This window comes from Bombus terrestris, chromosome 5 (genome assembly GCF_910591885.1).
Source record: "Bombus terrestris chromosome 5, iyBomTerr1.2, whole genome shotgun sequence".
Lineage (NCBI taxonomy): Eukaryota > Metazoa > Arthropoda > Insecta > Hymenoptera > Apidae > Bombus > Bombus terrestris.
Genome location: NC_063273.1, coordinates 9,927,029 through 9,953,707, shown reverse-complemented (window position 1 = coordinate 9,953,707; position 26,679 = coordinate 9,927,029). Strand labels below are relative to the sequence as shown.

At 38.9% G+C, this 26,679-nt stretch overlaps 4 protein-coding genes across 6 annotated transcripts in view; 2 read left to right on the top strand and 2 right to left on the bottom strand.

Annotated features, from left to right (window-relative positions):
• Positions 1 to 19,589, top strand: part of LOC100649805 (protein jagged-1) — a 57,050-nt gene extending 37,461 nt beyond the window's left edge. The window contains exons 3-7 of one of the 2 annotated variants that reach the window (XM_048406090.1): positions 3,644 to 3,935; positions 13,457 to 14,075; positions 14,716 to 15,356; positions 15,818 to 15,952; positions 16,019 to 19,589. In XM_048406090.1, the coding sequence (XP_048262047.1) occupies positions 3,644 to 3,935; positions 13,457 to 14,075; positions 14,716 to 15,356; positions 15,818 to 15,952; positions 16,019 to 17,535 (3,204 nt within the window). In that variant the 3' untranslated portion in view covers positions 17,536 to 19,589. Of the gene's footprint in view, positions 1 to 3,643; positions 3,936 to 13,456; positions 14,076 to 14,715; positions 15,357 to 15,817 lie in introns of both variants that reach the window. The other variant, XM_012308400.3, reaches the window with a different exon arrangement.
• Positions 19,479 to 23,825, top strand: LOC105665793. Its single transcript, XM_048406018.1, has 6 exons — positions 19,479 to 19,613; positions 21,805 to 22,227; positions 22,416 to 22,923; positions 23,059 to 23,472; positions 23,533 to 23,721; positions 23,794 to 23,825. The coding sequence occupies exons 1-6, from the start codon at positions 19,479 to 19,481 to the stop codon at positions 23,823 to 23,825; spliced, it is 1,701 nt and encodes a 566-aa protein (XP_048261975.1).
• On the bottom strand, positions 23,794 to 24,798 carry LOC100644603 (ADP-ribosylation factor-like protein 2). The gene is made up of 2 exons (XM_012308401.3): positions 24,657 to 24,798; positions 23,794 to 24,440 (listed from the first exon to the last, which is right to left on the bottom strand). Exons 1-2 carry the CDS (start codon positions 24,719 to 24,721, stop codon positions 23,951 to 23,953), a joined length of 555 nt encoding a protein of 184 aa, XP_012163791.1. The 5' UTR covers positions 24,722 to 24,798; the 3' UTR covers positions 23,794 to 23,950.
• On the bottom strand, positions 24,684 to 26,505 carry LOC100643321 (HSPB1-associated protein 1). Of its 2 annotated transcripts, none has more exons than XM_048406093.1 (5): positions 26,364 to 26,505; positions 25,882 to 26,168; positions 25,431 to 25,797; positions 24,939 to 25,345; positions 24,684 to 24,858 (listed from the first exon to the last, which is right to left on the bottom strand). In XM_048406093.1, exons 1-4 carry the CDS (start codon positions 26,370 to 26,372, stop codon positions 25,016 to 25,018), a joined length of 993 nt encoding a protein of 330 aa, XP_048262050.1. In that variant the 5' UTR covers positions 26,373 to 26,505; the 3' UTR covers positions 24,684 to 24,858; positions 24,939 to 25,015. The 2 variants fall into 2 exon arrangements, with proteins under 2 accessions (XP_048262050.1, XP_003395663.1); XM_003395615.3 differs by having other exon boundaries at positions 26,260 to 26,464.
• Positions 26,506 to 26,679: the final 174 nt, after the last annotated feature.

The window sequence follows — 26,679 nt, the reverse complement described above, 5'->3', positions numbered from 1 at the left end:
TCCTCTATTGAGTGCCCCTAATCCATTTCTCCCGACCTTTCGCGGAAGTGCAAAATTCTCGGGGCCGATCTGGACAGCACAAAGAGCACCGTTGTAGCCAATCCTCGTCGAGCCGGGTGTCTCGTACTAAATGTAAAGTCGGCTCACTCGTCGCTGCCACTACCTAGAGCAGATGAGCGCTAATTGGTGTTAATTGGTGGCTCGCTTGGGGCCCGTCGTTCCCACGCCCGCGACTTTCATGCTCGCCTTTTTTTCTCTCGCACCTCGTACATATATTCTAATTCGTTCGTCCGTCGCGTTCACTTCCACACGTCGCAGCATCCAGCCGGTTCTTTGTGCCTTTGCAGCTCGCGAACCGTCCGACGTTCCTTCATTGTCCAGCCGTCTTAATCGATATGAGTCAGCGCGTGGATTACGATCAGATAAAATTTCTATTATTCTGGCATTTTCGTAGCGTACGGATCGAAACGTTTCTTGTCTTTCTTTCTTTCTCTCTCTCTCTCTCTCTCTCTCTCTCTTTTCCTTTCTTCAACGGGACAGCTGATGGAAGAGGGAACGAATGGAACGATGAATTTCGAAACCTTAAAGGAGAACGATCCGATCGATGGTAAATAGAAAATGACAGCTGAACAGATTCGAGTTATTCTTCGAGCAAGATGGATCGGCTGCTCAAGGCCGTTTTTCGGATTATATCGCACAGCATCGTTTAGCTACTCCATCATTCTACCCTTTTGTCTTTTTGCTTTTAGCGCTCCTTCCGTTGTACCCTTCCTGTCAAAGAAGCTTTTAGAGTAATCGTAAGCAGCTACTAATTTTAGAATAACAGTTACTGTTTTCTGGCAGTCGGGTTCTCTTATGTAGCAGAGTTATTTGAATTCAAACAACTTGACGTGGAGTGATTTGATTTAATGAGAAGGATAAATGGAAATTTTAAGTCAAGAAACAACAGGTTCACACTTGCAAAATAATTTCAAGCTGCTTGGACTCGGTAACTTGGCTAATTTGAATCAAACTCAAAGAATAACTCGCACTTTGAACTGTATTAAATATTCTTTGAAATTCGCGACTTTCTACGGTTAGTGGGAGAAAATATGGTAGTTTCGCATCATACAGACAATATCGTACTTTTACTCGTACTTTAATATTTTTATTAATATAATATATTCATTATAAATATTATATACTTTTCATCGCTTATCGCTGTTAGTCGAAACGAATACAAGGAATTAGCATGTCTAACTTTACTTCAGCCATAAAAAGAAATAATCTTCACTTTACCCATGAAACAATATATATTATTACACAGCAACCAACGTTTATTAATTTCTATGTCTTTAAGAAATTCAAAAAAATCGGCTAATATCTTTTAAAGACACACTTTCACACAATCCTAACTGTATCGAGAGGAAGAAAAAAAAACAGCAACCGGAATTCGTTTCAAAGGTTTGTCTCTCGTGGGTGACTGAAAATCACCGGGAATCACCGTCGAACAGGTTCCACGATCGTTCGCTGCCAAATCGGTCGAATCTGAGCAAAAACGTGGAGTTTCCAACGGTGGAAGTGTCGCGCCGCTTTAGGAAGCGATTTGTCCGCAAGAAAGGCGCGCGACATTAGCCGCGTTATCTAAGTATTTGGGTTGCCAGCGGGGGAGAATGTTTTCGCTAATTTGTCGATCGACAGTTCAGTCACGATCGAGCGGTTAGCCGGTCATATTGAATAGGTCCTGGACAGAAAAGGAAATCGATCAACGAGGGGAAACAACACGGTTCCCACATGTATCGTGACACGGAACGCTTCTTTCCAGCGTGGAACCCCGCGTGGCGTACCACTGGCGCGCTAATCGAAAAGTAGGCTCCAGAAGAGAAATAAGAGAAAGAAAAAGAGTGGATCGTTGAAAAGCACGGAAGATATCTATTATTCGGCGTCGTTTGTTATCCTCGAGTCTCAATGCGGCGGAACGGCAACTCGCAGCTTATTTTTCACTTTCCACCGGTTCATCGACTCAGCCACCCCCGTGGTCTGAGTGATCACGCGAAACACCTGCGGTTCTAATTAAAAAGTCGAACGAAGAGCTACAGTGCTTGGACTCGTCCCTTCTCTCATTGTCTACCAGCGAAGATTCAACCGAGTTCATTAAACCGCGCGCACACACGAGCGAGCACACGCGAGATCGTCGATGCGCTGATCCTTTTTTATTTATTTTTTGTTTTCTCCTCCACGAGACCGGTTCCATCGGGAACACTTCCAGCTTTCTATCGTACAACCCAGACCCCTGGACACCCCTTTGGGATCCGTTGCTGGTCGCGTTTGCTGCTGCTGCTGCTGCCGTTTCTGTCTCCGCTTCAGCAGCCTCCGGACGAACAGATAGCCGCTGTCTTCCGCGACAGCGCGATTGGAATTTATTTATTGCATTAGCCGACCGTCACTCACGGGCCTTGATTGGTGGTACCAATCAGGTACGGCCGTTGGAGAAAAGGCAACGTTGGTCAAAGAATCGGTAGACCAACGAACGCACGCAAACTCTCTCTGTGGCTGTAATTATTCTGATTTGTGGCGATACATTGAACACAGGTGTCACGGGTGAAAAATACGCCGGTGCTCTGATTACAACGACGATCGGTAATTATCGGAGACACGGTGGCCACCTTTTGATGGAACATTTGTTTTAATCCCTGCTGGTTGTGTTGCATCCCCGGTGGTCGGACGTCGCGTCCTCCTCCTCGGGTAGCTCGGCTACTTTTTTACTAGATTATCGATGAGCTCTCAAGGTGTCTCGGTATGGTGGAGGGATGATTGAATGTTGCGTTTAATCTTTCGTAGACGTTCAACATTCGAGTTCGGTTCGACGCCAATCAAAAGATATTGATGGAACGTATGAACGTATGTATATATGTGTAGATTGATCGGACACATATGAATCGTAAACTGGGTGATTTAGGAATGATTTATCCGTGATCGATGATCGTGTGCCCGAAGATACGATGAAAATAGCGGAATTAAATTTATAAAGTATCTGGAGGTGGGAAACGGAAGTAAAAAATTGATAATCCTATTGTGGCGTAATACGGGAGGTTACCGAGGGTCAGGAAGCCCTGTGTTAAATTTGCAAAAGTGCATCTCGGAAGGTTCCACTTAAAGGCCACACTGGCTAAGGAATTATTCAAGCTGACCAAGGGTTAATTGCTGGCTTCATCAAACCACCTCTCTTCCTCTTTCGAAGCAGCCCTAGACAAGCGTGACGTCATCTTTCCGTATTCGATTCGCGTTTGCCGGAACACGACTATTCAGCATATACTGGTTACGAAATACGTATAAAGTAACATAACGTAAAATGCAGTGTAAAATATGAATAATATAAGGTACAAGGCTATAACGTAAAAGAAAGTAAAAACCAGATATAAAATAAACTAAAAGATATGAAAGGAGAATTAATTTTAATCTACAAATTATTTTTTTAAGAATTATTTATTCGTATAATAAAATAGTAAAGTATAGCAGAACAAAGTAAAACGGGAAATATAAATACTTACTTTTAACTTATAATTGCTAATTTCCAAGAGCTCTGGGAAATTTCCCAGAATTCCTAAAATCCTTAGTTAGAAGATTCCCAGCCTCGTTATCGAATTTTTTTCTTGACTCGCAGAGGCAATTCACGCTGATCCTGCAAGCGAGAGACGAGGCGAGCACAGGCGTGATCGAGGAAGCGAGTTTCAGCGGCATTGTCCTGCCAGGACCCACGTGGCACACTCTCAATCATGAAGGAAGAAACGCTCATCTAGCTTATCGCGTTCGGGTCCAGTGCGCGGACCATTATTACAACGCGACCTGCACGAAGTTCTGCAGGCCGAGGAACGACATATTCGGCCATTACACCTGCGACGAGAATGGCGATAAGGCCTGCATACAGGGTTGGAAAGGCGCCGATTGTGAAATAGGTGAGTCAATTCTCACATTTCATTTCAACGTATTAACATCGCGAGTCTGATTGCATTAAAAAAAAAAAGCTTATCGTTGCTTCTAAAAGGAAGTATCTCAAACTTAACGTTGAGACAATTGTCATGTCCGTTGAACATTGCAATATCCATTTCTAACAATTGCTTAGTTCCTTCTTTTCCAAATTTCGAAAGATCGAAATATCGAAATTTGAGAAAAGTAAGCTAATATCATATCCTTTGCAACTAGGAGTATTATTATTATCAATATCTATACTATCAGCCCTTTGTTATCACATTTTGAATGACCACTATGGAAATTTTGAACACCTGGAACTAGTATATCCGCTTTGTATTTAGGACGAAGAATTCACAATTTATATTCTTAGAAATTTAATTCTGAATACTCTGCTAATATTAGCTTCTTCTTCCTAATTTCAAATGCCCGTAACGCAAAATTTAAAAAAGTGAGACCGGCATTAATTCACTTCGACATTAGCGTTCGTAGCTGTTTTAGAGTAGACATTTCAAGATGCACGTACATAAATATCCATATACGATTATTTTATGCAGAGAGCGAATGTGCGGAAGATTTTCGCTTTCCCCTTCGCAGTTTGACACGGCTTGACAAGCGCGCTGGGAAACATACATACGATCGGTTCCATGGATTGCTGGATAGGCATTTATAGCCAGAGAGAAGCGTAATTGTTTTTCGGTTCCGAATACACCGTACACAGAAACGGTCAGTTTCTCAGTTATATTTATTGCAAAGAGGCGGCGAAGCTACGTGTCTAATTAATCAAATGTACCTCGAGGAAGCACGGAAAAGTTACTTAGCTTCGAGTCGCATCGGTATCTCCGATTAAACGGTTTTATTCGACTTAAAGAATCGTTCTTACGTATATACCATCTTACCCGTTAGGAATAATTATTATCGTGAATTAGAATCTAAAGCCGCCACTATTTTATCCCATCGTCTTTGCTAATCGAACGCACGTTTTCATCGTGAAAAGCCAAGGAAAAGAAGAATTTATGTATATTTCTCCGCTCAGAATTCGAATTTATCGATTTATGGTGATTCGCTTTAACTGTATTTGCTTTAGAGAAGTTTTGATTAGCCGACCAAGTTGATCAACCTTAACCGTTTCACGGTTAACCTAAGAGAGACTCAAGCAAATATAATATATCGGAAATTTCACATCTTTAATGTTGCCATTAAATTGGATTTTCATGTAAAATGATATTTTTATAAACGCACCTAAACAATTTTAAAATACATATAAAAAATTATAAATTTCATAACGAATATTTTACTTTGGACGCATATTTTCCAATATTACACGTCCCCAGTATATTTCCCTAATTATAATATTCATGTCTCCTAAAAAATTCGACCTATGTACCTAATTTCTGTTACTAAAAATGGAAGAAATTTTGTCGACGAAGAAATAATTAATTCCTAAATTGCTTATTTTTAATTCTTCCTAATTTTATTATACCGTCAGAGAGAGAGAATTAAAAATTACTTGTAAAATACTCGATTAAAATTTCCTTTACAATTTCGAACAAATGGAAAATAATTTAATTGGTTCTCGAATCATTAAATGCCTAATATAAACGCGGTTTTTTTGGTTGTAGCGGCAGCCGTCCGTGAGAAAAGCGAGCGGAGCAGAGCGCGAGTCGCGCGACTACTCGAGACGCGAGGTTTCACGCTTCGAGGATCGATTAATTATTCCCTCAGCCAGACGTGGCGAACAAAAAAAGGCTGGTGGAATCGTTTAGCCGCCAATATCCTGGCAAAGACCTTGCGCGACGCTTCGTTGCATACGTAACGAGGTCTTAGCGACGACAAAAGCGTGTTGCTCCGTCGTTTCATGCCAGCTTTTTGCTATGGCTCTGATTTTTTAAAATAGTAATCTACTTTTTCGTCTTTCCTCCGTCCCCTCGATCGTGTGTCGTTCCGCTCGACTACGATCAACACGTTCTCCTCCTTTGTCTGGTTTGAAAATCGTTCGGTAATTTAATGACTGAGGTTACGAAGGTACATTGTTTTAACGGTGATGGAAAAGACCGCTTAATTACAGCGCGCTCCGATCTGTTTTCGATCGTTTTCAGAATAATTTATTTTTCCTTATTTAGCGTTCATTTATCGAAGTGGCGTACTTATAAGTCTATTACAAGTAATGAATAGTCATTTGTAAATTATTTATTAATAGGATTTTTGCTAAAGTGGAGTTGCTAATAGAATTTAAATGTTCATATTATCCACTAATCAAGAGGATCGATATTACATTATAATAAAAAGCTCTCTACTAGATATTTCATTGTTGTTGTAACTTTCGAATTATTGCAAAATATATAGCAAAGATATGCTACGTAAATCATTCAGAAATAAGACCTATCTTGTAACTATAATTTCACCAGGGATAATCGTTTGATTTCCAGAGTTAAGATTATTCTAATCGAGTATTCTAGCAGAAAGATGAAAAAAGTTTCGAAAAGTAGATTTGACGCGGATATGAATCAATCTTACCTCTCTATATTTTCTACTTTCGACGATAGAGAAATTATCTCCTTTTCGAACTTGGAGAAAAAGGAAAGATTCAAAACTGATAAGAGATTGAATAAAAGTTTGGAAAATGTGGAGAGATTTTCGCTAGGGTTCAATGACTAAAAAGATAAGCATCGAGCTGTTAGATACAAGAAGCTCGTTCCACGTGGAGCTTTTATCGAGACGGAAAGCGCGAGTCTCGCGAGTGTCTGATAGGCAAAGATGCAAACACGCGGCACAGCGAAACACACGAATTATCTCGAAGCGTGCCTTAATGGGCGGACGTTAGACGCATGTCGTACGATCGTATAAAGGTAGAGAGCAGCATCACGCCAGATCCCCTAGCACAATGCTGCCCGGGCTAATACGCCAGCTCTTTCTTTGCTGCTTAATCGTTACTTCCGCCTCCCCGTGTGTGCTGTTTATCCGACTCGTGGTACGTTTTATCCTCCCCTCGAGAACATCGTTTTCGAAAGGCACCAGCTATGTAAACGCTTAAATCATCCTCGAATCCCGTAGCATTGTTCGAGAAAGTATGGTCTCCTAATGGTCGCTGAAAGGGATTCATATTTCGTATCATAGGAGAACGAAATGATAAAAATTGAACTTCGTGTGTCACTTGATACTTAAAAAAGTGTGTTTCATATTCGTAAAGTTAAAAACGTTCAGACTATTTAATCTTTATTCGTTCTCTGTAAAAATACGTGATTTGTGATTAGAAATTGATTTGTTGTGTGTCGCTTAATAATTAGAAATACGTGTTTCATATTCGTAAAGTTAAAAATGTAAAAACTATTTAATTCTTCGTAAAAATATATGATTTATAATTAGAGATTATATTTTTTAATTTATATTTTATCTCATTTTACTTTGCTCGCGTTATTTTAAGTCTTTTGTATATTATTTCTATATTTTGTTATTGTATAATTGTTCTAATACGAATCGATCTGTTTACGACAATATTGCGAGTTTTAAGTTCTTAGAAAAACGTGTGAAACAGCGAACAGCTGTGATCTTCATAATGGTGCAAAAAAATACCGATCATTGAGAGTTAGATCACAGGAAAATAGTATTTTTATGTATTCAGAATGTAAAAAATGAGAGTAACTCTAATAGTAACTGTTTATAAAAGCCTTTTTTAATTTCCAATTGTCCTTCGATAAAGAATTTTAATAAGTCTATTTATTCTTTGTTGCATGAATATATTATTAACGATGTTTATCTAAGCGTCGTTCGAGAATCGTCATATATCTTCCATTTTTTATCTTTCGTTTCATATGCAAATGCCAAGTATAATCGTTCGTTAATTATATATCCATTAAGACCGACTACCTATCCAACGTAGATAACAAAAGGCTCGCAGGATTTTTCGAAAGGCTTAAATGTGCTGGAACAGTTGAAAACGAGCCAGAGAAAGTAGGACGAAGCACTATTAGACTTTTCTGCGGTATAGTAATTAGCAACCGCTGTGATATCGTGTGAAACCGAACTGTTCGGACTTGCGGTGCTCGAGGGCAATAGGAACTGTGACAAGACACTCGTCGAATTCAAAGAATCTCTTAAATTGCTCGTTCAACTTTAACAGAAAACAGTGGCTGCCTCGGAGACGCAGCCGGTTTCCCTTGACACTGTGAACTTTAAGATCTTCTCGTTTGCTTAACGTCTGTTTTAATGCTCCTTTTATCGATGAAATTATGATCATTCGACTTCGTTAGCCTCAAAGTGCGCAGTAAAAGATTCACATGATTAAACACGACTTTCCATAGCCATGACAGAAATTTCCAAGTTAACATAAGAACTGATGTAAGAACGCGCATGCTGGGCTTTGCGAGCAGACAGAATTTTACGACGTATCGAAAGCGATAGAACTCGAATTTATAAAAAATGTAATTACAATAATTTATGAAGAGACACTTCGATTTTCTCGGCCTCCTTAAAACCTTACAGTGCGAGGCAAACCACTCACGCAATCGAACACATTTTTTTATAGCTGTGATACAATTTTTTCAACTAGTTTAATTTACAAACGTACTTCTGTAGCTACAGGCTTCTAAAAACAGAAAACGTTCATTAAAATCGTTAAGAAAGAAGATCAAAGGAGTCACCTAGACTCCGGTTCCATAAGAAACATAAATATTTTAAGTACTGATCGTGAAATTCATTAAAAAAGTTCCACGCAATGGTCCACGATAAAAATAATAATAATCTACAGCGAGTTTATGAAAATGAAAAATGATCTATAAAGAAAGACAAATATTCCATGAAGCAAATTGCTAAATTCGTAAACAAGTTCACGATAGATATGTAATAAAAGTAACAGTAATCTATATCGAGTCTATCAAAAATAATAGCAGTCTATAAAAAGAGAAATTCCGTTATCTCTGCGGTGGAATGAACCGGGTCGCATCCCCTTGACACGGAATTATTGCGGCGACGGTTTAACGATGCAGGAGGATCATATTATCGGTATCACAATTAGACACGTTCCACTTTCGTCGAACGCAAGGGAAAAAGGAAAGGACAAACGATCCCAATTAGGGACTATCGGTGGAAATCGTGTACTCGTGAGACGACGAGCCGGTCGGTCGTTTACGAGAGATGAGAGGAAAGAGAGAGATGGAGAGGTAGAGAACTGGCTCCGGCATTTTTGTCGCGCTGTGAAAGGTCAATACGAGAATTTCACTCGTGCATCGTCTTCACACGAGCTCTATGCACCGACCGCATCATGCAACACACCGTTCCTTGTCGAGAGTACAGCGTATTTCTAGGCTCGTAGCGCGAACGTTCGTTTGCATTTGACCCCTTTTCACCACGATCATAAAATCCTTCCATACTGCTCTTTTACGAGGATCAGAAGCGTTAGAAGGAAGCGTTGCAAGGAAGACCGCGTTTAATATAACGCAGAATCGCCGTGAAATTAAATGCTGCGTTAATCACGAACTCTTGACTTCGTTAATTGCTTTGAGACACAAAGTTTAATCAAGTCGAAGAGTATCGATATTATTTATTACGTCATCTACTCCGTCGTTAGGAATTGGAAAGTTTAGTTGAAACAGAGGATGTTCCGCGTAGAAAGTTTAATTTATAGGAAAATTAACCGATATGTAAATTTATAGTAAAAGTAGTTGATGGGTGAGATGTACATATGAGAGTGCGCTTTTATGCACAGTCTTTGTGTTATTTGACGGATGATGAATTGTACAGTATCGCGACTAATAGCGCAAGATAAGCTAAATGTTGGTCATTTTATGGAGAGATTATCGGTCGTTGGTGGCAAAGGTAAAACGGTTGAAGCGGTTGCGTGAAAGTCGTGAACCTTCACCTGTAATCCGATTCTTCGCGCATCTGTTCCGTTCACCAGATCGGAGGAATACGAAAATAAAGAAACCACGGTGTACGAAGATGAATTGCGCGGGTTAATTCGCCTACTGCCGGCGGATTAGCAAAAAATTCCACAGACGTGTAACTGTAGACGTTCCCGGGTAGATTTATAGAGCCTGAACAACGAGAGAACGGTACTGTACGCGAAGCGTTGTTAATGTCGAGGATCCTACATGCGAAACGGTGTAGTTCGACGAGATAGCCACGGTGAAAGCTCTGTTAATTGCTTTTCGCACGACCAACTTGCCAAATTCGTCAAAATTTCACGACTCGCGTTCAATTAACATGTTTCCTGCCGCTCTTCATCCAAGAAATCCGACCATTACAGACCGTGCGCAAATTTTAAGCATTTTACGCAATATGATATGCATTGTTGCAACAGTAAAGCACATGTAGTTTATTACTTTTTGTACGATATATTATACACAACTTTGTTACTAACATCTACTAACATCTTTGTTAGATTTTATTTAGTTTAATTGTCACGAGATCGTTACAACTTGATAAAACAAAAGAGAAACACAATTCAAAAAACTTCAGAAAAATCTATATCAATTGAAAATGAAAACTCGCTACAAGAAGGTTTTGTACAAATTGAGAATGATAAATATGTTTGCAGTTGTTGAAGAACTAATACCTTTGGATCGTGTCAGTTTTGAAGTTAAGGTGCGATATGTGACACTGATTCATCTCGCACGTCGGTCCCGCATTCTGTGACTGCTAGTGAACGTGTTTTACCACTGTTTTTACGTCATTTATACAAATTATGCAACTTCCTTCTTATTAAAAAGCTCATCTAAACTCATAAGACTAAATCTTTGCATTACTCGTAATGATCAAGTATCGTCTAAATCTCTAAACAAAAAATTTAGGGATTTACATACATGTAGAATCTCTACTAAGCTATTACTACTAACTGAAGTATAAAGAATCATCACAATCGTTATAAAACTTCCGCTAATCAAAGTTACCTTAACTAGCCGTGTATTCTTCCATAAAACTGATCCACGAAAAATATTCGAACCGAGACAAACTAGACGAAGTCGTGGCGCATTCATCACGGTAGATTTACTCGATTTGCTCGATTTCACGGGCAGACGAGCGCAATTAGCGCACTATACCGTGTTGCAGTCGATCGAACTCCCAGGCATATCCCCAGTAATCGACTTGCCTAAACGAAGCGCGAATCGTCGGTCACGAGAGCGCGATCCTCTTTCTCTTTCAACCCTCGCGCACCTGTTGCGTCGCTGATGAAGAAAAAGAGGGCTCCACGGTGAGTTCATCTAACCACCGTAGATCGAGCACACTCGCTTCTTGCCTTGATCTCTGCGCCGTAATTGCCCAGGCGCGAGTTGCCCGCGAGGGAAATCTTCGCGTTCCCATCTTCCACGCAACAATTGGAAGCCGGATAGCACGGAATCGATCGGCGCTCAGTGGATGCAAGAAAACGGCCGGATGGATCATTACGTGGATCCGACGGGCCACGAACGTCACGCTGCAGTCGCATAAATATACGTAAACGTTCGTTGTCCGCGCGAGAACGAGAAAGCTCGGCCATTAATCATTAAAGATTCTGCGAGCCAGTGTGAGTCCTTCGTTTATATACGCTCTGCCGTACGTGCGAATGTATGCACACGTATACCTATCTTGAACAGGTTAAAATATGCAGCTGCACGTCGTGATTGGTGTACCCTGTGGTTAAGGTTGAAAAATAGCTGTTAGCCGCGTGTAAGCGTAAGATGTCCTAGATTTAAGCAGACACCGGTTGACAGAGGGTTTGCCAATCGCGTACGAAGCGTTTAAGTAGCAATTGCTGCGTGAAAAATAAATAAACTCTGAAATATCATCGTCAATGTATGTTATTATAGATGATAATTAATTTGAGATATCTACTCTCACGGCTCTATCAATTCTTCGGATAAAATAATTATCTCTATTAGTAATCTCTATTAATAACAATAGTGATTGGAATTACTATTTATATAGGATTCCATATGTTAAATTCTATCTGCCTACTCTATAGCTATTCGTCATCCCGTTCGAAAATCGTTGGTGAAGCCGAATCAAATTCATCGAAACGACATCGAAGCGATTATCATTCAGCTATTTCTTCATAGAATAAATATAGCGTAGTGGAGAGTCGGTGTAACATGCGATTCCTCCTCCGGTTCGAGGGGCCACGGTTAACGGTAAAGAGTCAGCAAGAGTCGGCTAAAAGTCGTGCGGATACGTGTGTGCACACGCGTGTGTCGCCACGGCGTGAGTTTTCGTTTCACGGTCAGAAGGATAATCCTTCTCTCTGTCACTTCTCATCCGTCTTTCTGTCCCCCCGGCTAATTGAGTTGCTCCGGCTCCGGCCACGGATCTCTGTCACGTTTCATTTTCTCCCGTCTCCGTTTCACCGTCAGCGTCCGAACGACGGAACTGTCGTTTCCACGGATACGGTGTACGTCTGTTCGACCGTGGATGAAATTGGATTTCGTCATTCTTACCACCTGTAAAACGGAGAATTCGTACCTGTTATATGCCGCCATCCGTCCTCTTCCTCCACTCTTTCGTCTCTTTTCTCTCCTTCCATCTTTTCATCAGATAGAAGGACACACCGATGCTTCCCAGAGGAGATATATGAAACGTCGGTGATCGTATAATCCGGCGGATGAACGCGACCGCGGAAAATAATCCGACACTTATGCCTTCGTGACCGTGGGCGGATTAATCATTTGTGTTTTAACTTTCATTCACGGACACCTTTTGTACCGCGTTATGGAGCACCGGTTATTGTTCATCACGACGAGATTATTCCTTTGGAAAGTCCCTTGAACTATGGCTGCCGGTGGCTCTTCTTTTTCTACGTTATTGAAATCCCGGTATACGACGCTCGAAAGAACCGGGGAAACGGATGGATGGAAATAAAATAGCTTCGCGATACTATGTTCGTGGATTGTAATAAGGAGATACATGGTTTTTCATTATAAGTGGCTTGATAAAGGAATTGGGGAAGCTGGAATGTTGGATTTTTAAACAGCACACAAGTGGAGGTAGATTAGAATTGGTATAGTTATGGTGCCATTATGTGTGATATGTGAAACATTGCGAAATCTTCTTAGGAATAATGAAACTAACTATCGTGATTATATTGGCAAGAATTGAAACGAATCTGAAAATGTATATAGAAACTACGAAATATATATTGCACAAAGATGGTCAAAATATTTAAACAGTCAACTATTCGCTGTATCAGCAGGCTTGTTTAATGAAACAGGCGATGTTTAATGAAACCATTTTTGATCTCCGATGGTATCTACATACTAGAAGCGACTAAGCTACAGAAACCACTATGTACACCACCCGCTATGATAATTTAACATATGAATTTTTATGCATCTATAAGGAATGCAAGGATGCAAAAATGCACGTCCAAAATAAAACACTCGTTATAATATTCAGAGGGGAGACAAATATTTATCTAGATTTCTATTCTGTTAGTCATATTCGCAAAAATACAAATTTCCATAAACATTCGTACTATGATAGTAATACGAAGGAAACTAAATAATATATCGAACTAACCATCGCTCAAACTATTTTTCAGCCGTCTGCAAAGAGGGTTGCCACCCCGTGCACGGCCACTGCAACGTGAGCGGCGAGTGCAAGTGCCGACACGGATGGCGTGGTGAACTCTGCGACCAGTGCACCCCGTATCCAGGTTGCAAGCACGGATACTGCAACGGTTCCAGCTGGCAGTGTATCTGCGACACGAACTGGGGTGGTATCCTCTGCGACCAGGATCTCAATTATTGCGGCACGCACGAACCCTGTCAAAACGGTGGGACGTGTGAAAATACGGCGCCGGATCAGTACAAGTGCACCTGTCCCGAAGGATTCTCAGGACCAACCTGTGAAAAAGTCGACAATCCCTGCGCCTCCAATCCTTGTGCCAACGGAGCGACCTGCAGAGAACTCGGGGAGAGCGCTCACTGTGAATGTGCTCCTGGATTCTCCGGGCCTTACTGCGGCACAGATATCGACGAATGTGCGTCTCAACCTTGCCAAAATGGAGGCACTTGCGTCGATGGAAAGAACGAATTTGTGTGCAACTGTCCAACAGCCTGGCAAGGTATTCTTTGTCAGTTCGACGTGGACGAATGCGCTCTGAAAGAGTCTCCGTGCAAAAATTCGCTGACTTGCGTGAACCTTGCTGGTGACTACAAGTGAGTACGATTTTTGTTGTACTTTGTTTGATTCTTATATAGAACTTGGAATGTTGACGTAAGTTCTGTTTCTAGTACGGATAACTTTAGAATTGTTACAAACTTAATAACGCATGAATTAGATACCTGATCTAATATTAGGATAATATCAAAGTTTTCACATTTTATGCTCGAAAGTTAGACTAATTTCATTTCTTCCGAACTTTCACAATTTTACGTCGGATAAATTAATCAAACAACTTATAGTTGCCCTTAATATTTCAAACTTCTCAACTAAAAGAATCAATATGTATTGTCCATATTTATTGAAAAACTATATTTTCCTTGAGAAGTTCGAAACATGAACAATATTATTGATCGCCTGAGGGAACGCTATGAATTGTAAAACTTATCGTAAAATTTCATTTGTCTTATTACTAAACCTGTTGCTGTTACGCGAAAGAATGTATTTAACTTGCAAAATTTCACATAATAATATTAGTACAATTGTGCAAACCAGCACAATAGTGTAATCCTCTGCACATATTCACATAAATAACTCTCTTCTCCAACAGTAAACTTTGAAAGAAAAATACTAACATTTATAGTTTATTACTAATTTTTCTCGATCATTAACTCAATCCTATTGGTCTGATCTCAGATGTCGCTGCAGGAGTGGTTTCACAGGGAAGAACTGCACGAAGAACATCAACGACTGCATCGGCCAATGTCAACACGGGGCACTGTGCATCGACCTGGTCGACGACTACCATTGCAGCTGTACCGCAGGATATTCGGGCAAGGATTGCGACGTGGATATCGACGAGTGTGCCTCGAAACCCTGTCAAAACGGGGGAGAATGTAGAGACCTGGTGAACTCTTACGAGTGCGTTTGCCCAGTCGGTTTCACCGGATTCCAATGCGAGATCGACAGAGATCACTGCAGTCCGAATCCATGCAGAAATTCTGCACCCTGCTTCAACACGCAAACGGATTACTACTGTCACTGTCCCGAACAATGGCAAGGGAAAAACTGCTCCGAGCCAGCAGCTCACAATCCACAATTTGGCGTCATGGATGAAGAATCTGGCTGTGGTAGCGAAGGTACGCCTTGTGGAGGCAGAGGCAAATGCACTGGCGGAAGGTGTATTTGCGATGCTGGTTACACCGGGATGCATTGCCACGAGAATATCAACGACTGCAGAGGAAGTCCTTGCTTGAATGGTGGAACATGCGTCGATCTGGTTAACTCGTTCCAGTGCATCTGTAGGGAGGGATGGACTGGAGATCTGTGTGACCAAGGTAAGTGATTACGTTCAATTCTTTTGGCTTCGTTCGAAGTTACAATGTCTTTATACTATAATAAAGTACAAATGTAAATATGAAAAAATGGTTAAGAATTGATAAGAGTTTAATGTATAAAATATCAAAAATGAATTATTACTTTATTTATATATATATAAATTAAAAACTATACATAACATACAGATATGCGTACAATGTTTATGATCATTCAAGTTCCATTTCGTTATCGGTCTATAAAAATGTAAATTTATATAGGCATTCATAGTTTAATGATTACAATTATTAATATTCGTATCGATCCATTAATTGTTGATCTTTCTTCAAAATTGCTGTACGATTCTATAAATTTTCCAAATATTCGACCTCATATTTATGTCACTCAAAATGATAGATTTGTTAAAAAAATATTAAAGAAATAAGCGATTTACCAATTAAAATCCAACACGATTGTCTTCCAGACGTGGACGAGTGCACGACAGCTCCCTGTCGCAACAATGGCACTTGCGTGGACGGAGTCGCGGATTTCACCTGCATCTGCAGGGGTGGTTGGAAAGGGAAAACATGCACCCTTCGTGCCGGCCACTGCGAACCAGGTACTTGCCGCCACGGTGGAACCTGTCAAGATCGCGGTGACGGATTCACTTGTCATTGTCCTCCAGGATGGGAAGGTGCTGCCTGTCACATAGCATCACCTGCGTGCGCGAGTAATCCCTGCGAGAACGGAGCGACCTGCGTGAACACCGCCGATGGCAACTACAGATGCGTCTGTCGCGAAGGTTTCGAAGGGCCAAATTGTCGTCGAGACGTGGACGACTGCCAACCTTTACCATGCTTAAACGGTGGCAAATGCGTAGATGGAATCAACTGGTTTAGGTGCGAATGCGCGCCAGGTTTCACCGGTCCGGACTGTCGAATAAACGTGAACGAATGCGCTAGCGATCCCTGCACGGGCGGATCGACGTGCGTAGACGGTATAGCGAGCTATTCCTGCATCTGTTCGCCAGGAAGGACAGGAGTTCGCTGCGAAATCCGTACCGCGGGCGGTCTAGGATGTCCCGTAGCCAGTTGGGACGACGACTGCAACGTCTGCGAGTGTAGAAACGGGAAGAATCAGTGCAGCAATATCTGGTGTGGTCCTGGGAACTGTCTGAATGGTACATCGTGTCTAGCTCACGAGGTTTGTGTACCTAGTCCAAGCGAGAGTTGTCTGGCTCCGTCGTGTCCAGCCTGGGGTGAATGTCGTCCCGTGGAAACCGGAAGACGAGTAGGACCACCTGCTCTGCCCGCGCCGCCTTCCTGTTGGCCTGGACAGGCTACGCCAGGCCCAACCTGCTCTAGACTCACTATTTTGCTTAGAAGAGATACTCTCGCTGCTGGCACGTCCGTTGAGATCCTCTGTAGACGGCTGAGAAAGCTCCTGGCTGACCCAAGAAGGCCACAATCCATTGTTCTTTTGTGTGATCTTAAACCTGGAGATAACGATACAGTGGAAGTGACTATCTTTTCTGAGGCAGCCTCAGATGCGGCTAGAGATCTAGGCGAAGCTCTCAGCAGACCTCTGGGCAGACCTCTCGCTCTGGCCTCTGTCCTGGAGGTCAAAGTAGAGACGGCCTTGCTCAGTGAACCGAGTTCCTCGAACTCCAGCAGCGCCGGAAGCTACGTGGCCGTTCTTGGCGGAGCCCTGGCGACTGTTTTGGTCCTGGCACTATTTGGTGGATTGTGGTATCTTAGAATGGTCAGACAGAGATCAAGATTAACTGCAACAACTAGCAGCGAGACTTCTTTGCATCGGCATCGTAGCGATTTGGATGAGAAGTCGAACAATCTTCAGAACGAAGAAAACCTGAGAAGATACGCAAATCCTTTGAAAGACCAGGACCAAGGAGAACCAAGAGTCTCTGTGGTGAGACCTCTGTCTGGAACTTCGCTGGGTGCTTTGGGTACGACAGAGGAAAGCTTGGAGATGGTCTCTGAGGACAGTAGACATCGCTTGCCACCGCTTTATAAACCTCCCAGCGCAGAAGCTAGAAATAATACTGCCAGTTTCACGTACGAGGAAGGACCCCATAAACCATACAGCAAACCCAGACTGCAGGAGCCGACATATTCCTCTCATCAGCAACCGGGCACCAGCCAGACTTCAGCACCCCATCAAGTACTCACGGTTCACGTGTAATATGATAGAGTCGCAAATGTTCGAAGATATCCACTTCTAAAGAAAGATCCTCTATCTTTAGATGATAGAAACGAAGATAAAAAAAAGCAGTTGTAAAGGACGTTGTATGAAGAAACGAAGTGGAAAATGATTATCGAACTGTAATGGGGGTAATTTTAACGAACAGACTTAAGAACGAATCGCATGTTTGTTGCCTCTTATTAAAAGCATGAATCATTAATCACTTTTAGGAAATGAAATTGTGAAAAATTGTGTATTGCATTTTAAAATCAGGATTTCGAGAAACATGTTACGTTATAGATTATTTTTTCTTCCTGGGAAATACAAAACAACGTAGGAAGCTAGAGAAAGAGATTGTATTTCCTTTTTAATAAGATTCTGCTGATTATAGATAAGAGATGATTTTTTAACAAAACTTTAAAGATTTATTGCAAAAGAAGCATCGTTCTCTATCTTCCTCCAATGGATCCCTCGCTATTCTACGACAATAATCGACAGTCTACAATTATATATCAGCAACGCCGAGTTGTTTTATCGTTGTACATATGTACATAGCCCGTACTTATTAATTTTGCTAAGCCTGTATCACCTCTGAACGCCGTCGTCCCTATGGTCAGCCTTAAGGTGTAATTATCGACGTGTATCCGCGTTACAATCGTAGGCATTCACACGCGATCCGAAGTCAAGAACATAGCCAAGTGACGGCGAGCAGCCACCGTAGGTTTCGTAGAGCTATAGCACGTAGGCGAATTAATCTGCGTCAACGCAGGCTTCGGACGTTTCATCGGACGATATTATTGTGATACTCATAGAGCGAACGAGAGAAAGAGTGCGAGAGAGAATATCGTGCGTAAGATTTAACCAGCTCCGTAACACCCTCTTGGAAAAATTACGAGTCAATCGGTGTTTCGAATCGCGATCCAAGCTCGCTTGTTAAGTAAATTTATCGACTAATTAATTCAAATTTACTTCTGTCGTCGATCTTGCTTTCAATCCTAACATTGGTCTTCTTAGAATTTCATCTAAATTTTCAACACGGTATTGATTTAATTAAATGAAAATTGTTTATTTGATCAATAATATTCGTGAGTGTACAATTGAACGAATTAACAAAACGATATATCTTTTTCTGTATGAAGGGTGCGCGAAGAACTTTTGCGATCGACGAAAGCGATCGATAGACGAGAAGCGACATAACACAGCCACGATCGCATGATCCGAGCGATGTATGATGTAAATAGACCCACGTACATAGATCCAGATACTTTTTTGTCCCTCTTTTGGATCTCCCTTACCTATGCCCTCCTATCTTCCCCTGTTAGATGTGCAATTTTATTTTTTTTTTCTCTCTCTTTTAGTATCGTTCCAAGCGTATGACGACGAACGATCAACAACAGACGCGCGGAACGCGCGTATTACTGGACTTTTATCGACGAAGAGATCGCATAAATTCGTATTAGGCGTACGTAAGTTGTAACGGGAGAAATTTTTATAACAGATAGTTTATTTTATAAAGAAAGCTATATTATTATACAAAATATATAAAAGCGATGAAAAAATATATATATATAAATATATATATATATATATATATATTATATTATATTATATTATATTATATTATATTATATTATTTTTTATTTTATTGCCTTGTATTAATTGTTGAGAGATCACGGACAATAGTTCCTCCTAAATCGAAATTCTGCTTATAGTACGATCGGTCGGAAAAACGATCTAGTAGATTTTCTTCTCTCTGTTTCCGATTAACAGAACTAATGTCCTTGGTCCCTGGTCTAGATAGCTAATGGATAATCCACGCGTTGTGATCAGTCCCGTGTCAGATAAGCGCGAAGGAAGCGTGAATGAGTGCGTGTAAATAAAGTTAAGCTCCTTCCGGTCCCGCAATCATTTCTTTTTTTTCGTCTAAGGTAGCGACAACGACAATGACGATGACTACGACTATGACAAACAACGATGATGATGGTGATGATGATGATGATGATGATGATGGTGATGATGAACAAGTTTCAATAAAAAGTACAACCCTTACAACACCGCCTGGTTTTCACTGGTTTATTGTATATACCCGAACGCAACTGGCCGAACGAATTCTCTCACGTGGTGAGAGTCGATGTCCGCGCAAGTTGCATTCAAATCACCGGGAACGCAGAATCGTAGGTAGACGTGCCTTCCGGGAGCAACCGCCACAGGCCAACAAGACAAGAGGCAGAACGGGACAGAACGACGTGTTTGGTTTCGAATCATTTGATCGCATTAAAGAACGAAGAAAAGAAAGTTTCCTTGAAGGCATAGAAAAGACTTTCTTTGTGTACTTTACGCTTTGCATAGTCGTGACGGATAGGGAGAGACTCGATGTTTTTCTCTTCTGTTCGATCGAATTTATTTCTAATTGGATGGGACATACATTATATGGTTAGATGATTCTTAAGCATAGATGAAGGTTTCGTACGAACCATAAAGTAGTAAATTTGATCGAGAAAATCATAATCGTAACATAGACTCAGGAACTACGAGGATAAAATTGAAAGAGAAAGTTTGGAATCCTTACAACTTTCCTTGCTATTTTTATCTATATTTTCTTTCGTCAGTATATTTTCTTTCTGTATACACTCTACTCGTTGGTTTACACTTTTTATTAATCAACACGTTCAGTTTGCTTACTTGTAAAATTCCTATATGAAAAGCAAAGGTCCAACTTGGAGACGTTTGTTTTAATAGTATTATGCAGCACAGACAAAACGATACAATATTTCATCAAACAGTATATTAAATTTCTCTCCTCATTTCTACGTCCTCGCTTCTACGAATAAAATATTCCACGTGTCGAGCATCATTTTTTGAGCCATCCTGGGCACTTACTCTAAACTAATCGCCGGAGAACAAACATGGTCGTCGGATCCGGATCTCGTTGCTAGCAAACCGGCCACGGATTTCAATAGATCGTTTCATTGAGGATAATACAGTGTTCATTATCATCGAAAGCGCGTCTGAGATTAACAAAGGGCCCCGTGTAGGCAATTTCGTGAGACGCCGAGACGAGGATCGGTGACCATCGTGGTGATCTTGACCACGGTACACGAGCCGCGTATACAACCGCGTGACTGCTGAATGAACGATCTGCCAAAATTACAATACAATGGCCCAGAAGAACCACTTGACGAATACCCAGTAAATGAGTCAGCCTGGTTGCTTAGCCGAATAAGGCTCGTGTGAACCGCCAAGTCCAAGAGCGCCGTCACTGTGTAAATGGGATACCTTGAGAAAGCGCAAGAACCAAGGTTGCAGATCGACTCTGTAATACCATCGGGAGAAATATGACGCGTTTTAACACCTATGAATGCCGTTTACGGTTCAAGACAGTTAACGTAAACGCTCCGCAAACGAATATCTGACACCTGACGCGAGAAATCCCACCTGACCAAGGAGAATAAACGTCGTCACGGATGAAATAAATAAGTAAATAAAATATGGATAAAAATGTAATATAGATAAAACATAAATAAATAAAATGTGGATAAATATATAGATAAAACATAAATAAATAAATAAAATTGTGGTAAATCATTTTATCTGATCTGCATCCTCTTGCACAGTTGAACTAATATTAGTTTATTTCGAAATTTTACAGGCCATAAATTACTAGTTAATACTGATAAATTCTTTTGCGTAACAAGTAATCTGTTTAATGAAAGGATTCGATTTTATTGTCTGCACGTGATAACTTCACGTTATCAAAATTTGAAGTTAGTCTCTTATCAATCTATCAGTAAAATAAACCAAAAAGAAGTCGAATTAAAAGGTTCAATTGAAACAAGACAAAGGAAATGGAATCTCTCGAAGTGTTTCCAGTAATTCTACATGTTTCTTACCATCTTAAAAATTCCATTTGCCAAGAGAAACTTACGTTTCAGGAAAATATAAATTTCGGAAATGTTACCGGAATATCGAATTATTATTTCGACTATTACGGGAACGAATGGGAATTTCTGGACGATGAAGAGAAAGAGGAAATGGAGGAGGAAGAAGAAGAGGAAGAGAAAGAACTAGAAGAGGGTGACATTTCTGTAGACTTGCTGACACAGTTTCGGGAGTCCACGATCGAAAAGAAAACAGCCGAGATCCAACTAGAAAAAGGAAAACTACGAGGAATGGTTGGTGTAATTCCATTTTGCTAATCGTAACTCGATGAAAAAAAGATCATTCTCATACACAAAAAAAATATAAGGAGTATTGGCGTTGAATATGTAGATAAAAAGGGAGAGAGGTCTGTCAGAAGAAACTCTGATCACTCCGGAAAACGGGGAATTCATTGTTTCTGCCGAATCGTCCGTAGAAAGTTCAATCCATCCTTGCCTCAAAGATATAGATATCAGCGATTCCCAACTGAAATTGCAAAATCTGTACACGGTGTTTCCGATTCCTGACGATCCTGGCTTGGTACCCGAGTTCTGGACCATTCACGAACGTAAAATCGAGTCTTATCCAGATGATGGCGTGCTGAAATTTTTCGACTTGGTAAAGGCATCTCGCATCAGACCTATACAGGCCTTGGAAGATATGTTGCTATCTGAGAAAATCAATTTGCAATATTACGGAATCGATTGCCGCGCCATTCGACCTCTTTGCAAAGCCTTGATGAAAAATCCTTTCGTTCATACAATCAATCTTACAGTAAGATAAATATCCGTAACCTTTCATATAGATTAACAAATATCAGTTAATAACGTTAATATGATTAAAAGCAATTTCTTAATTATTAGAATTATTTCGATCGACAAATGTTTTTAACAAAAATTAATTACAATTGGGAAAAAGGAAAAAGAATGTTAATATTTTTGCCCGAAATAATTGTTTCGTAGGGTAATTGGTTATCAGAGGATGCCTGTTATCATCTAAATGAATTGCTACTGAAAAACAACATGATACACACGTTGGTATTATCAGGATGCAAAATTGGTCCAAAAGGTGCCGCAAAATTTCACGATGGAATTTCGGAGAATGTGACACTGAAGACATTAGATCTCTCGGATTGTAATATTCGTAAAGAAGGTTTGGACTATATTACACAGGCAATGTGCAATAACGAAACCATCGAAACTCTTTTAATCAATGACAATAATTTCGATGAATCTTGCTCGGAGGCTTTGCAAAGATTGCTCTCCTGTTCGCAGACAATACAGCATTTAGAATTGTCATGGAATTCTTTGTACACCGTGGAAACTTGGAAGAAACTGATCAAAGGATTCGATAACAATGAAATTTTAATCGATCTTGATTTATCTTGGAACGCTTTAGGGAAAGAATGTGTTCCATATCTTCGTCGATTATTAATGCGTTCTTCGCCATTGAAAAAGTTACATCTGAATGGTAATGTAGAAATCATAAAGACTTTTCTTTTAATATAGAAATTTCTTAATCCTTTACTAGATCAGAACAGTGAATCTCAATATTCAGAAACCAATTTAATGTCTAATATCAATATTATATTTCAACTACGTTCAGGAAATCGATTTTATGATGAAGATATAGAGATCATAGCGAAAGGATTATCGAGAAATAAAGAGCTCGAGGAATTATACTTAGGTAACAACCCTATAAAAGCTGAAGGTGCACTTAATCTCGTTAAAGCAGTTACCCCCGAAAAATCGCCCGAAAGTTCACTACGTATTCTGGATCTTACGAATATTTGGGCGAACAAAAATATATTACCGGAGCTTCAAACAATTCGAAATAATAGACCATGGCTCGATATTAGATTAGGAGGGATACTTAGTAATTACAAAGTCGACGATCCAGATGTACAAGCAATATTTTTGAGAAGAGCCAACTATGAGGCCATGAAACCAAAGAAGAAACGACATCGCAGAAATTTTGGTCACTTTGTATTATCACTTTCTGATGATCCCATCTCAAGAGGTATAGGAAAATAAAAATGATACAGTAGTTGCTTCTATTGAAATAAAATTAATGTTACAGGAAAATTTGTAGAACTGGTAGAAAAATTCCAACTGAAGTTATCTCAATCTTTGGTAAATGAACTAATGCATGCATTTGATGGTGTAAGACATACCGTCGATCAAGGATTATTAAAATCTGTTTACATGAAACATTTTCCGAATACAAAACTTCCACTGGAAAAACCTACTAAAAAAAGAAAAACCAAAGGCGCAAATATGAAAAAAAAAGGAAAAGACAAAAACTAAAAACAAATATGGACTATGAAAATGAATATTACAGTTTATTACAATACTCTAACTTTATTAATTTAAATAAAATATAATTAAATTACATTTATGCTTTTTAACGAATACGAAATAAGTGTTACAATACAAAAAATTACAAAGAATTGTAATAGTAGTGATATAGATTCTAAAATTTGATGCATTTCTTAATATCAATCTATGTAAAATATTCTAGCAGAAATATCATCAACAATCCAATTTATTCCTTCCACAAGATTTTCTGCTGTAACTGCTGAACATTTGTATATTTGCCAATGATGGGTTTTAATATTAGGTAATTCCAAAATTTCTGCAATATCAAATGCAGACAGTGCTCCAGGCAAATCTTGTTTATTCGCAAGTATTAATAAACTTGCACCTTCTAATCTCTCTTCTTGTAAAAGTTTATATAATTCTGTCTTACAATCCTCCAATCTTCTTCTATCTGCGCTGTCAATTACCCACACAAGACCATCTGTAGATTCAAAATAATTTCTCCAATAAGACCGTAATGACTTTTGTCCACCCACATCCCATATATTTAGTTTGTATCCACGATGTTCCAAAGTTTTAATATTAAAACCAAGAGTTGGTGATATTGTATCAATTGGTTCTCCATTAAGTCTCTTTAAAACTGTTGTCTTACCAGCATTATCTAAACCTCTGTAAATATATAAAGAAAGTGTACGATGGTGTACAAAGACAAAGATTTAAGATATATATGAAAAACTACAATCATTAATGTATAAAAAGAAAGAAACAGAAATATACAATAAATTATTTAACATAGTTGCATAATCTTGTTTAAAAAGTGGATAATGTCAACGTAAATAATACCATAACCTAAAAATATTGAAACAAAAAAGCAAAAATACGTACAGCATTAAAATACGCATTTCTTTCTCCTTTTGCTTCAGTTTCTTAAGCACTGTTAACAATCCCATTATTAATTATCATTGGGAATATCACTAGTCGTTAGTTTATAAACATAATATGTACCCGGAAAATGTAAAGCTACTCAACGTGACAACTTTAACCTCTATCGAAAACAACAAAGTCAAATCCAATGCCAAATGAGTATCTGTTAAATATAAAATGTATTTGATAATATACAATATATTCATTTATATATTCAACATTAATAGTAAATTAACTACTAACAAATAATTTAATCAAATATATGATATCAAATATATCAAATAATTTATTAAAATATATATTATAAATTATACAACATATTATGATAAAAGTAATTCTGAAACTTTATTAACAACATCAGGATGACAAAGTGCATTAACAACTTTTTCAGTCAAATCTTGAGAAGTATTTTGGATATCAATATGAGGTTTAAAATCTTCTTTCACTGATTCAATATAGATTTCAGGAAATCTCTCCCTCTTCATTCTTAGAAATTCTTTTAGTTCTGTATGACTAAGTTCACGAAGTAGCTTTACGTAAATTGGATATTCTGTTACTAAATCCTTAGCAGTCCATATATTACGTTTTATCTTTCCAGAAGATGATTCTACATTTGTCATAGTTTTACATTCCCCAATAGCAATGTTGAGCTGTTAAATAATTTGATTTTAATATTAAATATTTATAATTAATATCAATATAAACTACAGATATGCAACGTTCATTATACATTACCAAATCTATACAATCAGTGTCATTAGATACATTATTAACATCTTTCCCAATTCTGGTTACTATTAATTTAACAATAGCTTCTTTCACTCTGGATATATTATCTGTTATTATAGGTAGCCATATATTAACACTAACAGTTAATTCCAGTGACTCAACATAGTGCCACCAACCAGGAGGAACAAATAATACATCTCCTGGTTCTAATGTTACTAATCTTGCTGTGTCTTGTATCTTTAATATATTAATTTCATCTTCTTTAGTAGGACAGAAAAAGTTGTATTTACTATATATTGTAGATTCTTCATAAGGAATTCTTGTTGGCTGGAGAAAATTACTTGAACTTGGAGGAAACAATAACCATTGTTTCCTAAAAAGTAATATGAACGCGTTTGTGTTACAATCTTACTTTTATGTTAAAATTTTTGTTTTTATTTTCATACATATAACTGACCTTCCATGAATTTGAGCAACTAAATTACAACCATAAGAATCCTGATGGCAATTTGTATGAGCTCCTTTGCTTCCAATCCAAAGAGTAGAATCATCGCCAGTTTTATCAATATCAAACCTTTTCCAATTTACTGAATTTATTATTTCTGGTTTATCTTTAAACCACTCTTGCATGTACTTATAATCAAAGTAATACCATTGTCCATGATCTTCATGGAGGTTCATATTTTGAATAAAGTATGATAGTGTGATTGAAACTGTTGAACAATTTATTTCCCATTGTGGAGTCTGAAATATGTAAAATAGTTTTTAAAGCTTGTCACAAAAATGTCCAAACATAAATAAAAGAAAAAGATTAATTAAAATAATAATAATTTACCATAGATCTAGCATTATAACCAAGTCGAAACGGTAATTTAATATCGCCGAATTTTTCGGCGAGTTCAGATAAATTCCATTCTAATAATTTCCAACAATATTCACCTTTTTCATTTTGTAACATATGTTGAAATACTACTGGCTCTTGCATTTCCATAATAGCTTGATATAAAACCTTATCCGACGGTGACTTTAATTTATCCATCGTTGATAATTATTTATTCTTTTTTAAATATAAAATTTGATCACGTTAGAAACTGTTTCATTTTAAAACTTAAATTGAACTTTATTTTTTAAGTTGTTAAAAATATCCTATATCTATGTTTTTATGCATGTTTTTATAAATAAGGATACATCTTATTAATAAAATCAAAAGTGCTCTTGTAGATAATAAATTTGAAATTGTTTACAAAAGTTAAAG